Below are 14,810 nucleotides of genomic sequence, written 5' to 3'. Positions count from 1 at the left end.
ATTTGAATTGGTAAAATATGTAAATCCCTGCCTGCTAAACTGTCAGAGATTAATGTCTGAATAGGAGTAGGAAGCGCCAACTGTAAAATTATACAGGGCATGGCGATTACCCCATCTGCATAATGGGGCTTGATTTAGAGGCTCTATTTTAGGATCGCACATAAAGCACCAAATGTAGAAAGCAGAGCTTTGTTTAATTTGTCCTAGGCAGTGCCCTAATTTTCTACAACACTATTCACGTCCCTTCTTTAAGAATGAATAACACATTTTCTTTATGGAACCCTGTGCATCCATCATTTGGGGACTGTAGCTTTTCCAAGCTACTCTATTAGATTGCTCTTGTGTTGCCTTTTCATGATGCTACTGGATTGTTATTTGAGGTTGCATTATCTTTATTGCACTTGTATGTCCATGCAAAGAACAAGTGATATTATTTTTGACTGTTCATAACAAGCATTTTAAAGTTGACAGATGAGAAAACTGAGGCCCAGGAAGTATAAGGCCATGCAGTTCTGACAGAGTTGGTTATAGCAAATGGGTCTTGGCTACTCAGCAAGAATTGGGTATTATTTCAGGTATAGTATTCGACTGTCTCTTGAGACTTGGGATTCATCTTATTTTGGCAGTAGCTCAGAGAGCTTTGTCTTAAATATTAATAACCTAGGAACTATAATACTTTCTTTGGATTATTATTTGGTGCTTGGTCATTAAGGCTCAGCCTATTCAAATAAGTGCAAGATTCACTATTTTTTTTAAAGATAATGTTGCTATTCATTTATGCAGATTAACATTTATGAGCTCCTTTTAAAATTTTTGTCTCCGTTTTATTTTTACAGATGATTTTTTTTTTTTTACCACTACTATTTCCCCCGTCTTTTTTTGTTTAATTTATTTATTTAATTTATTTATTTTTGGCATTTTTATTTATTTATTTTTGCATTGGGTCTTTGTTGATGCGCACGGGCTTTCTCTAGTTGCGGCAAGCGGGGGCCACTCTTCATCGCGGTGCGCGGGCCTCTCACTATCGCGGCCTCTCTTATTGCGGAGCACAGGCTCCAGACGCGCAGGTTCAGTAGTTGTGGCTCACGGGCTCAGTTGCTCCGCGGCATGTGGGATCTTCCCAGAGCAGGGCTCGAACCCGCGTCCCCTGCATTGGCAAGCCGACACTCAACCATTGTGCCACCAGGGAAGCCCAATTTTTACAGATGATTTTTTATTAAAAAGTAATTTTGTATTGGTGAGACTCTTTGAATTTTGAGGATCATCTAACTCAAGCTCACTTAAGCATAAAAGGCACTGTATTGGTTCATTCTGTCAGTAAGTCTGTGGCTAGATCTGAGTCAGATGCAGCTGGATCCAGGGGCTCAGCTTTGTCGTCTGTGACTTTCCATTTCTAAGCTCTCCTGTTGTCTCTGTGTGGTATTATCATTCACAGACGGACCTTGGCGGGAGAGAGGGTCAGCAGCAGCTCTGAACTGTTTACCCCCATTTAGCAAACCTACATATCAACCTCCCAGGTGATTCTGTTCAGCCAATCTTGAGTTTCATCTGAACCAACTCCTTTGGCCAGGTACCTGGGGGTACTCAGATGGTCAGCCTGTGTCACGTATTCTTTCCCAATGTTAGCGGGTGGGGAATTATGAATGACAGCCCCATTTCACAAAGCAGCATATGGTAGTGGAGAAGTTTCCCTAAGGAAGGGGCAGAAGAGTGTTCTTATCAGAAGCAGCTTTAGCTATTACACTTCGACCACTGAAGGTTTACAAGACAGACTCAGAGTTACATAAAAATGTTAATTTTCTGTGAAAGTGTGTATTGCTGTAGACTCAATGATTCATCACATAACCTACATTTTATTTCCCTCTTTACTTTCATCCTTTCACAGTGGACAAAAAAGACAATGCCATTAAAGAAAAAAACACTTTTTTTCTTTTATGTTTTAAAGACATTAAAAAAAAAACATTTTCTCTATTTCACTTTCAAATATTGTCTTAGCCTTTTTCTTTAGCTCTTCTAAGGAACTTCTCATGTAGAATTGTAGTTGTCATTTGATTGAACAGTCTCTACTGATTGTGAGAAATCTTTCAAGCAGAGGTTCACATTTTATTTCTGTTCCAGCTGTGCCTCTCACAGTGCTGGCTGAGTGGGGGTGTTGAGTAAAGGTGGATGGTTGGATTGGTGAGTGATTACAGGGCAGCTGTCTACCTGGCTGGAGATGCCCAAACTCTGAAGAATTATGTAGTTGAGGTTACACAACACATTGTGTTGAAGGTGGAATTTGAACTCCCTTATTTTCCTATCCCTAATTTAGAGTTTAAAAAAAAGCTTATTTCTTTTACTTAGCTCCCAGGCAAGGAGGCCTTACATGTGCCCATCTGTAACTTCCGGTCTCTCTGTGTGCCTAGTAATTGAACCATGTGGTTCTGACAGGTATTACAATGGGGACAGGAAGACAGTCTCAGAACTTCTGGGCAGTTTGATTGTCCAACCCGCATGAGGACAGGGCCACTTCTAGTGCCATCTTCGGGACCTTCCTGTGTGGCACGAGTCAGGCTGAGTTGAGCTTCAATTTCATGTACCTCTAGTAGAGCGCCAGCAAAATGGCAGCCGAGGGAGAGTGTCCCCACTTGCTCATTACTTTGTCTTCTGAGCCCCTCTCCCTTTATCATCTTCATCCCAAAGCTCCAGATAGTTGCTCACAGAGGCAAACCAACTTCAGCTGTCCCTCCCAGTGATCTCTGTTGCTCTTCCCAGACCACTTTGCAACCCTAACCCTGCACCCTCTTGGACTGGAATCAATTAAGGGCAAAGACAGAAACTTCCAGATTAATATGAAGACTTGCATTTATGCAATTAATATGAAGATTTCCTTACATTTAAAAAACTGCAAATCACTACTCCTTGGGAGACCTAAGTGCAAGTCTCTCTCCCATTTAAAAAATATCAGAGCTGGCAACTTTGTATTCTAAAAAGTGGCTTTATCAGTTAGGGTTAAGTCAGAAAGACAGAAGTACTAGGAGATATATATTAAGAGGTTTATTCAAGGAGTTGGTTTATGTGATTGTAGGGGCTGGCTAGGCAAGTTTGAAATCCTTAGGGCAGGCTGTCAGGAAGGGTGGGCTGGAACTCTGACAGAGACTGAAATAGCTATTCACAGGTGGAATTTCTTCTTCAGGGAAGCCTCAGCTCACCTATTAAGGCCTTTAACTTGATTTAATCAGGCCCACCCAGATTATCTAAAATAATCTCCCTTACTTCCATTCAACTGATTATGGACTTTAACCACATTCACAAAGTACCTTCATGGCAGTACCTAGATTAGTATTTGATTGAATATCTGAGCATGGTAGCCTAGCCAAGTTAACATGTAAAACTGATCATCAAAGTGGTCAGTTGGAGTTCTAGTAGATTCTGTGTGGACTTGTGAAATGCAGGCCTTGTCCTGATACAGATTTCAAAACCTCTACTGCCTTCATATTGAATTGTATGGGAACTGTTTTTGGTGATTTATATTTAGGTGAATGTACTTGTGTATATATGTCATCATTCACTTCTTTCAGTACTGTGTTTGTTTCACAAACCATAGCAGGTCCAGAAAGATCAAGCTGGATGAAGTAGTGATCAGGTATACTTCATGAACCCTGGTTTACAGATCATTATTTTTACGTTTTTGCTGTGTATTTTTCTTTCACTTTATTACCTGCATTACCTTCCACAAATACTCATTGGACATCTGTGAGGTCTCAGGTGATGTTTTAGGTACTTGGGAGACTTCATTGATTCAAACAGCTTCTGTTTATATGGCACTTATATTCTAGTGGACAGTGAAAGACAATAAAATACACTACATAGCGGTGATAAGTAGTGATAAGAATAATAAAACAGGGGAAGGGACTAGACAGTAATGAGTATTTATGTGTACCAAACTTAGCTACATAATTTGTAGGGCCCAGTACAAAATGAAAATCAATGTCCTCCATTCAAAAAGTAGAAAAAAGTGCCATTAAATGTACTGACAATGAAGCTTTTTCTTTTCTTCCATGAATTTCTCCCTGGAATCATGGTGGTTTTTCTTCCTTTTTTTTTTTTTTTTAAATTTGCTGTTTAATCCTTTTCTAAGTTTAAAAAATATTTTAGATTATTGACATGAATTCATCATTCACCATTTACTGGACTCAAGTAAATGGGAGGGTAATGGATGGAAAATGAGGTTAGAGCCACTTTGGGTCCCTGAATCAGGCATGGGCTTGAAGGCCAAAGTAAGGACTTAGAATTTTTCAGTGAGAAGAGGGGAAGACTTGGGAGACTTTTGGCAGAAGGGTGACAGCCATGGTGGGATTTTAGAAGGATTCCCTTTGGCTGCTGTGTGGCAAGTTTGGAAATGGCAGGACTAGTTTGGAATCTGCTATAATAGACCAAACAATGATGGTGCCTGGATTGGGTATATAGATAGATAGTGGTGATTAAACATGGTTGGATTCTGGGCATATTTCAAAACTAGTGCCAACAGGAGTTGCATATAGAATGAATATTTACTTAGAGTCCTGGCCTGGGGCAGCAGATAAAATGGTCCATTAAAATTTATTTATTTATTTATTTATTTTTGGCTGTGTTGGGTCTTCGTTTCTGTGCGAGGGCTTTCTCCAGTTGTGGCAAGTGGGGGCCACTCTTCATCGCGGTGCACGGGCCTCTCACTATCGCGGCCTCTCTTGTCGTGGAGCACAGGCTCCAGACGCGCAGGCTCAGTAATTGTGGCTCACGGGCCCAGTTGCTCCGTGGCATGTGGGATCTTCCCAGACCAGGGCTCGAACCCGTGTCCCGTGCATTGGCAGGCAGATTCTCAACCACTGCGCCACCAGGGAAGCCCAAATGGTCCACTTAGAAACAGCGAATTTTGTAAAGTTCTATAGCCAATGCATGGCAGAAGTAGAGAAGGCAGAAAACAGAAGTCCTGTGTGTGTGTGTTTTTCATCAGCTCTTCTCCTTTTTCATTACCTCTAGACTTTCCCCAAAGTATCTCCTGTAACATCCCCTTCCCAACATCTTCACTTATTTTGCTGAATTCAGCATGGATTACATGTCTAGAATCTCATCTGTTTGTATCACTTTGGAAGAACCTCTCAGAGCAAGGTCCTGGTGACTCTACCACCGCCCCATGTTTTCATGGCATCTGTGTAGGGGTTGGCTGTCTCTCACAGTTTCATTTTGGTGGTATCCTGACAGTTTTTTCCTTCTATTTCACTCGATACCTTTTGGCCTGCTCTAGTAAAACAGAATTCATAAAACAAAGATTTTGCTACTGGGTTTGCTGTACAGTTGCACCCTGTATAATTCCAAATGATTTAACTCTGTTTGACTTATTTTTTTTTTTCTGCTTTCCAGCACTTCCAGACCATGCTGAAGTCTAAGTTGAATGTCCTCACACTGAAAAAGGAACCTCTGCCAGCAGTTATTTTCCATGAGCCTGAGGCCATTGAGCTGTGCACCACCATGCCCCTGATGAAGACCAGGACTCACGGTGGCTGCAAGGTATGAGGCACGTGGCCATCAGGGAACAGCCTGGTGGGACACACAAAAGGGTGTATATACCTTTAAGACTCTTGTTCAAAGTGATAACTGTTTTAGGAATGAAAAAAATCAAACGACTAACAGGATAAGCTCATTGAGCGACGGTAGTCTGAATCTGTACCCTGCTTTATTTTTCTTGATGACATAGCACTCTTCATCATTTTGGGGTTCACATAAAGACGTAAGTTTGGTATGTGTGAATGAAATAGTAATCTCGCCATATTTTCTTTTTTTTTTTTAACATCTTTATTGGAGTATAATTGCTTTACAATGTTGTGTTAGTTTCTACTGTATAACAAAGTGAATCAGCTATATGTATACATATATCCCCACATCCCCTCCCTCTTGCGTCTCCCTCCCACCCTCCCTACCCCACCCCTCTAGGTGGTCACAAAGCACCGAGCTGATCTCCCCGTAGGATGCAGCTGCTTCCCACTGGCTATCTATTTTACATTTGGTAGTGTCCATGCCACTCTCCCACTTCGTCCCAGCTTACCCTTTCCTCTCCCCATGTACTCAAATTCATTCTCTATGTCTGCGTCTTTATTCCAGAACCATTCATCAGAACCATTATTTTTTTTAGATTCCATATATATGTGTTTGCATACAGTATTTGTTTTTCTCTTTCTGACTTAATTCACTCTGTATGACAGTCCCTAGGTCCATCCACCTCACTACAAATAACTCAATTTCATTTCTTTTTATGGCTGAGTAATATTCCATTGTATATATGTGCCACATCTTCTTTATCCATTCATCTGTTGATGGACACTTAGGTTGCTTCCATGTCCTGGCTATTGTAAGTAGAGCTGCAATGAACATTGTGGTACATGACTCCTTTTGAATTATGGTTTTCTCAGGGTATATGCCCAGTAGTGGGATTGCTGGGTAATATGGTAGTTCTATTTTTAGTTTTTCAAGGAACCTCCATACTGTACTCCATAGTGGCTATATCAGTTTACATTCCCACCAACAGTGCAAGAGGGTTCCCTTTTCTCCACACCCTCTCCAGCATTTATTGTTTGTAGATTTTTTGATGATGGCCATTCTGACTGGTGTGAGGTGATACTGCATTGTAGTTTTGATTTGCATTTCTCTAATGATTAGTGATGCTGAGCATCCTTTCATGTGTTTGTTTGCCATCTGTATATCTTCTTTGGAGAAATGTCTATTTAGGTCTTCTGCCCATTTTTGGATTGGGCTGTTTGTTTTTTAGATATTGAGCTGCATGAGCTGCTTGTATATTTTGGAGAATTATCCTTTGTCAGTTGCTTCATTTGCAAATATTTTCTCCCATTCTGAGGGTTGTCTTTTCGTCCTGTTTATGGTTTTCTTTGCTGTGCAAAAGCATTTAAGTTTCATTTGGTCCCATTTGTATATTTTTGTTTTTATTTCCATTTCTCTAGGAGGTGGATCAAGAAGGATCTTACTGTGATTTATGTCATAGAGTGTTCTGCCTATGTGTTCCTCTAAGAGTTTTATAGTGTCTGGCCTTACATTTAGGTCTTTAATCCATTTTGAGTTTATTTTTGTGTATGGTGTTAGGGAGTGTTCTAATTTCATTCTTTTACATGTAGCTGTCCAGTTTTCCTAGCACCACTTATTGAAAAGGCTGTCTTTTCTCAACTGTATATTCTTGCCTCCTTCATCAAATATAAGGTGACCATATGTGCATGGGTTTATCTCTGGGCTTTCTATCCTGTTCCATTGATCTATATTTCTGTTTTTGTGCCAGTACTGTACTGTCTTGATTACTATAGCTTTGTAGTACAGTCTGAAGTCAGGGAGCCTGATTCCTCCAGCTCCGTTTTTCTTTCTCAAGATTGCTTTGGCTATCCGGGGTCTTTTGTGGGTCCAAACATATTGTGACATTTTTTGTTCTAGTTCTTGGAAAAATGCCATTGGTAGTTTGACAGGGATTGCATTGAATGTGTAGATTGCTTTGGGTAGTATAGTTATTTTCACAATGTTAATTCTTCCAATCCAAGAACATGGTATGTCTCTCCATCTGTTTGTATCATCTTTAATTTCTTTCATCAGTGTCTTATTGTTTTCTGCAAACAGGTCTTTTGTCTCCTTAGGTAGGTTTATTCCTAGGTATTTTATTCTTTTTGTTAGAAGTGTTTCCTTAATTTCTCTTTCAGATTTTTCATCATTAGTGTATAGGAATGCAGGAGATTTCTGTGCATTAATTTTGTATCCTGCTACTTTACCAAATTCATTGATTAGCTCTAGTAGTTTTCTGGTAGCATATTTAGGATTCTCTATGTATAGTATCATGTCATCTGCAGCCAGTGACAGCTTTACTTCTTCTTTTCCAATTTGGATTCCTTTTATTTCTTTTTCTTCTCTGAGTGCTGTGGCTAAAACTTCCAAAACTATGTTGAATAGTAGTGGTGAGAGTGGGCACCCTTGTCTTGTTCCTGATTTTAGTGGAAATGGTTTCAGTTTTTCACCATTGAGAACGATGTTGGCTGTGGTTTGTCATATATGGTCTTTATTATGTTGAGGTAAGTTCCCTTTATGCCTACTTTCTGGAGAGTTTTTATGATAAATGAGTGTTGAATTTTGTTGAAAGCTTTTTTTGCATGTATTGAGATTATCATATGGCTTTTATCCTTCAGTTTTTTAACATGGTTTATCACATTGATTGATTTGCATATATTGAAGAGTCCTTGCAATCCTGGGATAAACCCCACTTGATCATGGTGTATGATCCTTTTCATGTGCTGTTGGATTCTGTTTGCTAGTATTTTGTTGAGGATTTTGCATCTATGTTCATCAGTGTTATTGGTCTGTAGTTTTCTTTTTGTGTGACATCTTTGTCTGGTTTTGTTATCAGGGTGACGGTGGTCTCGTAGAATGAGTTTGGGAGTGTTCCTCTGTCTGCTATATTTTGGAAGAGTTTGAGAAGGATAGGTGTTAGCTCTTCTCTAAATGTTTGATAGAATTTGTCCGTGAAGCCATCTGGTCCTGGGCTTTTGTTTGTTGGAAGATTTTTAATCACAGTCTCAATTTCAGTACTTGTGATTGGTCTGTTTTTATTTTCTGTTTCTTCCTGGTTCAGTCTCAGAAGTTTGTGCTTTTCTAAGAATTTGTCCATTTCTTCCAAGTTGTCCATTTTATTGGCATAGAGTTGCTTGTAGTAATCTCTCATGATTCTTTGTATTTTTGCAGTGTCAGTTGTTACTTCTCCTTTTTTATTTCTAATTCTGTTGATTTGAGTCTTTTCCCTTTTTTCTTGATGAGTCTGGCTAATGGTTTATCAATTTTGTTTATCTTCTCAAAGAACTAGCTTTTGGTTTTATTGATGTTTGCTATTGTTTCCTTCATTTCTTTTTCATTTCTTTCTGATCTGAGTTTTATTATTTCTTTCCCTCTGCTAACTTTGGTTTTTTTTTGTTCTTTCTCTAATTGCTTTAGGTGTAAGATTAGGTTGTTTATTTGAGATTTTTCTGGTTTCTTGAGGTAGGATTGTACTGCTATAAACTTCCCTTTTAGAACTGCTTTTGCTGCATCACATAGGTTTTGGGTCATCGTGTTTTCATTGTCATTTTTTTAAAAGTATCTTCTGATTTCCTCTTTGATCTCTTTGTTATTTAGTAGTATATTGTTTAGCCTCCATGTGTTTGTATTTTTTACAGTTTTTTTTCCTGTAATTGATATCTGGTCTTATAACGTTTTGGTCAGAAAAAATACTTGATACAATTTCAATTTTCTTAAATTTACCAAGGCTTGATTTGTGACCCAAGGTGTGATCTATCCTGGAGAATGTTCCATGAGCACTTGAGAAGAAAGTGTATTCTGTTATTTTTGGATGGAATGTCCTATAAATATCAATTAAGTCCATCTTGTTTAATGTGTCATTTGACGCTTGTGTTTCCTTATTTATTTTCATTTTGGATGATCTCTCCATTGGTGAAAGTGAGGTGTTAAAGTCCCATACTACTATAGTGTTACTGTTGATTTCCCCTTTTTTGGCTGTTAGCATTTGCCTTATGTATTGAGGTGCTCCTATGTTGGGTGCATAAATATTTACAATTGTTATATCTTCTTCTTGGATTGATCCCTTGAACACTATGTAGTGTCCTTCTTTGTCTCTTGTAATAGTCTTTATTTTAAAGTCTATGTTGTCTGATATTAGAGTTGCTACTCCAGCTTTCCTTTGATTTCCATTTGCATGGAATATCTTTTTCCATCCCCTCACTTTCAGTCTGTATGTGTCCCTAGGTGTGAAGTGGCTGTCTTGTAGACAGCATATATATGGGTGTTGTTTTTGTATCCATTCAGCCAGTCTGTGTCTTTTGGTTGGAGCATTTAATCCATTTACATTTAAGGTAATTATCGATATGTATGTTCCTATTACTATTTTCTTAATTGTTTGGGGTTTGTTATTGTAGTCTTGTCCCTCTCTTGTGTTTCCTGCCTAGAGAAGTTCCTTTAACATTTCTGTAAAGCTGGTTTGGTGGTGCTGAATTCTCTTAGGTTTTCTTGTCTGTAAATGTTTTAATTTCTCCATCGAATCTGAATGAGATCCTCCTGTATATAGTAATGTTGATTGTAGGTTTTTCCCTTTCATCACTTTATATATGTCCTGCCACTCCCTTCTGGCTTGCAGAGTTTTTGCTGAAAGATCAGCTGTTAACTTTATGGGGATTCCCTTGTATGTTATTTGTTGCTTTTCCCATTCTGCTTTTAATATTTTTTCTTTGTATTTAATTTTTGATAGTTTGATTAATATGTGTCTTGGCATATCTCTCCTTGGATTTATCCTGTATGGGACTCTGTGCTTCCTGGACTTGACTGAATGTTTCCTTTTCCATATTAGGGAAGTTTTCAACTATAATTTCTTCAAATATTTTCTCAGACCCTTTCTTTTTCTCTTCTTCTTCTGCGACCCCTAGAATTCGAATGTTTGTGCATTTAATGTTGTCCCAGAGGTCTCTGAGACTGTCTTCAATTCTTTTCATGTTTTTTTCTTTATTCTGCCCTGTGGTAGTTATTTCCACTATTTTATCTTCCAGGTCACTTATCTGTTCTTCTGCCTCACTTATTCTACTATTGATTCCTTCTAGAGAATTTTTAATTTCATTTATTGTGTTGTTCATCATTGTTTGTTTGGTCTTTAGTTCTTCTAGGCCCTTGTTAAACGTTTCTTGTATTTTCTCCATTCTGTTTTCAAGATTTTGGATCATCTTTACTATCATTACTCTGAATTCTTTTTCTTGTTTCCTCTTCATTTGTTTGGTCTGGTTGGTTTTTACTTTGCTTCTTCATCTGCTGCGTATTTATCTGTCTTTTCATTTTGCTTAACTTACTGTTTTTGGGGTCTCCTTTTTGTAGGCTGCAGGTTCGTAGTTCCCGTTGTTTTTGGTGTCTGCCCCCAATGGGTATGGTTGGTTCATTGGGCTGTGTAGGCTTCCTGGTGGAGGGAAATGGAGCCTGTGCTCTGGTGGATGAGGATGGATTTTGTCTTTCTGGTGGGCAGGAGCACGTTTGGTGGTGTGTTTTGGGGTGTCTGTGAACTTATTATGATTGTAGGCAGCCTCTCCGCTAGTGGGTGGGATTGTGTTCCTGTCTTGCTAGTTGTTTGGTATGGGGTGTCCAGCATTGGAGCTTGCTGGTCATTGAGTGGAGCTGGGTCTTAGCATTGAGACGGAGATCTCTGGGAGAACTGTTGCCAATTGATATTACATGCGGCTGGGAGGTCTCTGGTGGTCCAATGTCCTGAACTCGGCTCTCCCACCTCAGAGGCTCAGGCCTGACATCAGGCCAGAGCACCAGGACCTTGTTAGCCACACGGCTCAGAAGAAAAGGGAGAAAAAAAGAAAGAAAAAAAAATTAAAAATAATAAATAAGTAGAGTAAAATAAAATAAAATAATCAAATTAAAAAATAAAACAATAATTAAAATAAAAAAATAAGAATGTAATTAAAAAAGAGAAAGAAGAGAGCAACCAAACCAATAAACAAATCTACCAATGATAACAAGCGCTAAAATCTATACTAAGATAAACATAAAAATCAGAAACAAGTCAGTCGCCGATAGGACTTTGCTCCCAAAGTCCACTGCCTCAATTTTGGGTCGATTTGTTGTCTATTCAGGTATTCCACAGATGCAGGGTACGTCAAGTTGACTGTGGGGATTTAATCCCTGCTCCTTGATGCCGCATGGAAAAATTTCCCTTTCTCTTCTTTGTTCTCACGGCTCCTGGGGTTCAGCTTTGGTTTTCGCTCCTCCTCTTTTGGGAAGTCTGAGGTCTTCTGCCAGCGTTCAGTAGCTGTTCTGTGGGAGTTGTTCCACATGTAGGTGTATTTTTGATGTATTTGTGGGGAGGGAGGTGATCTCTACATCTTACTCCTCCACCGTCTTGAAGGTCTGTTTTATCTGACGGTCCAGCAGTTCCATGTTAATTGCCAGCAACATGCTCCTGTATGTATCCCACATAGTCTATGTTAAGAAGAGCCTTATTGGAAGAAATTCAGCATAGTGATGAAGAACACAGGCTCTGGGATCAAATCCTGACTCAGCCAATTGTACTTCGTGTCACCTTGGACAGATAACTCACTCCCTTGGCTTCCGTTTTCTCATCTCCCTGCGTGCATCCTTTTTTCGACCCCTGTGATGCCCCAGGGTCTTCAGACCCCTGATCAGCAGCGTTCTGAGTAGCTGTCTGGCCTCCTGCTCCCTGGAAAGCTTCACCACAAACAGCTCACTGCTCTCAACTCTTACCATATTTTCTGTAGCCCTATGGAACTTTGCACCTGACAAGAAAAGTCCTGTCCTTAATGATAATTCCTCCCTTTGTATTTGCAGTCTGAATAAAATATATCTTAAAGCTCAAAAAACAAAACAAGTTTCTCAATGGTTGTACTTCCAAATCCTTTGGGGGTAATTTTTACATTCTTGTTTTGCTTCAGCTCTCAAAATTTATGCCAATATTCATGCCTCAGAATCCATTTAAAAAACGTTTCTTCTCATTTATGTAAACCATAATGCTGACATGGAAAGAAAACTAGAAATGTAATGCATAATTTTGGTAAGCTTTTGGCTTCTTTCTCACACAGTATTCTTTTTTGCATATGTTGATGAATATAGTCATCGGTTTAGAGGTAACAAAGAAAATATGTCTTATGCATATTTTGTCATCAGAAATTTGTTTTGAGTAGTGAAATTAAGTTAACGGGCAGGAAAATGCATGTTTGCGTGTGGATTTCTTTTATAACCTGTAGGTATGCTCCTTTCCTTATTGCTTTCCAGGTTAGGGAAGCGAAGATCCATTGATCTTTCCTGCTGCAGTATTCCGTCCCCTCGCCAGTTCTGGCATAGCTGTGGTCCGATTGGAGCCTGCAGCGATCTTGAGTGTGTGCACAACACCTCACACACGTCCATTCATCCCCCAAATACTCTGGGTGCTCAGCGTCTGCCCGGCACAGGAGGCACTGAGAGCAAGACCCCACCCAGCATCTTTATGGGGCTTAACTGGTAGTTGAAGGAGGAGGGAGGAATAAGCACAGATGAACAAACATTGGCTGGTGAGAAAGCCAGTGTGTGAAGAACTTGGAGAAGAATCTGTCAGACAGAAGGAGCAGGAGGGCTAATTCCCAGAGGTGGAAATGGTCTTGTGCATTTTAGACGGAAAACAATGGGCCAGTGAACCTGGGAAGGTGAGAAAGTTGTGGTTTGTAGTGGAGTCTGGCGCGCGTCCTGCTGTAGGGAGCCTTGATGTCATGGCAAGGAGTTTAGATTTTGTTGTAAGTACTATGGAGAAGTATCAGAGGGATTTAGACAAGTGAGTTATATGACTCCATTTGAAAAAGTGTTTTTAAATGATAATTCTGCTAAGGTGAACTTCCTGCTTCCAGAAAGCAGTGGCCAGTGGCTCTGCTTCAGTGGGAGAGAGTGGACCCACAGAATTGCCTTCAGTCCCATTGTATGCAATGCTTTTGGTGAACTGGTGATATAAAGGAATTATAAAACTACTCATTAAATTTGAAAGTGATAAGAAATCAAATTGGGTTATATTTCCTTTAGGGATTTCCTAAAGTCATTTTGAATTCTGTTCCTGTTGGGAAAAATGGTCCCTCAAAAGCAAGATGAAGTCAATTAGGGACCAGTATAAGGAGAAGTTTGATAAAGTCTACAGAGCATGTTTAAATGTGAGGGAAAATGCAATTACAAAATAAAAAGACCTAGCAATGCAATCCAGATACAAAAGAGATGTGTGTATGTGTGTGTGTGTGTGTGTGTGTGTGAGAGAGAGAGAGAGAGAGAGAGCGAGAGAAATATTTGCTAGGAGAATAAAAGCTATAATATTTCTGACAAGGAATATAGGGTTCAAGATTCACGGAGTAATTTTTTTCTGTGTACTGCTTTAGGTCATGTTTATTTATTTTACTTCTAGAGGGATGCTGAAAAAGAAATAGACGGAATTCAGAAGAGCATGCCAAAGAGAGTGAGGGTTGCCCTGGCATCAGTCTGTGGGGCTACTTAGACAAAGGGAGGTCAGCAATGATTTCAGCTGGATACAGGGAAGAACTTCTGTGTTCAACGTGAAAACCACTTCCACCGGGCTATAAAAAATTTATGACCTCTTCAGCCTTAGAAATCTTGAAGAGGAGATTCCAGGTGTAGATAATCATAATCCTGGAATCAGGGATCTGGGCCAACACTTCTTGAGGTACTTTCCAGCTTTTTGATTCTGTTTCAAGGAAGAAAACCTCTAATGTATCATTCTTCAAATTGCGTACAATAATCCACTTTACATATTTAAATTTTAATTGCAAACATCCTGGAGTTACAGCTTTTCATTCTCAGGGACAATGTCACCTTTGTGTTCAGAGTCATATTCTTTGGTTTCAAAACAACAAAACAAAGGTAGATTTTTGAGCCTTGAAATTTCTGTTTAAAAATCTTCAGGCCTCCGCCATTTTTTTTTTTTTTTCCAGGTCATCCCCAGGAACAAAGTGCAGTGTTTCCTCTCTGATTCTTGCGAGTAATTTAGCTCACAAAATGCCAGCTGCAGAAGGATCTCCCTCCTGGCTCAGGCCTGCCAGGAATAATGAGCACAATGTAGCCGGGGCCCAGCTGCAGAGCCAGCATCGGGACCCTTCGTCTCCACACAGTGGCGGTTCTTTTTGCCTTACAGCTCTCAAGTTGTGCTGCATAACTTTAGGTTTGGGGAGGGACAGAGGCGAGGGGAAGCAAAGGAAAGGGGAGTTGAAAACGGATTATGGTTGGCG

The 14,810-nt window shown here is 39.6% G+C and overlaps 1 protein-coding gene across 8 annotated transcripts in view; it reads left to right on the top strand.

Moving 5' to 3' along the window:
• Nucleotides 1-14,810, top strand: part of PID1 (phosphotyrosine interaction domain containing 1) — a 240,117-nt gene that overhangs the window by 95,520 nt on the left and 129,787 nt on the right. For all 8 annotated transcript variants that reach the window (XM_082464661.1, XM_082464659.1, XM_082464660.1 and 5 more), the window contains one exon: nt 5,383-5,529. In XM_082464661.1, the coding sequence (XP_082320787.1) occupies nt 5,383-5,529 (147 nt within the window). The remainder of the gene's footprint in view (nt 1-5,382; nt 5,530-14,810) is intronic.

This window comes from Balaenoptera physalus, assembly GCF_965194825.1.
Source record: "Balaenoptera physalus genome assembly, chromosome: 6".
In the NCBI taxonomy this organism is placed as follows: Eukaryota; Metazoa; Chordata; class Mammalia; order Artiodactyla; family Balaenopteridae; genus Balaenoptera; species Balaenoptera physalus.
This window is presented reverse-complemented; position numbering and strand designations above follow the sequence as displayed.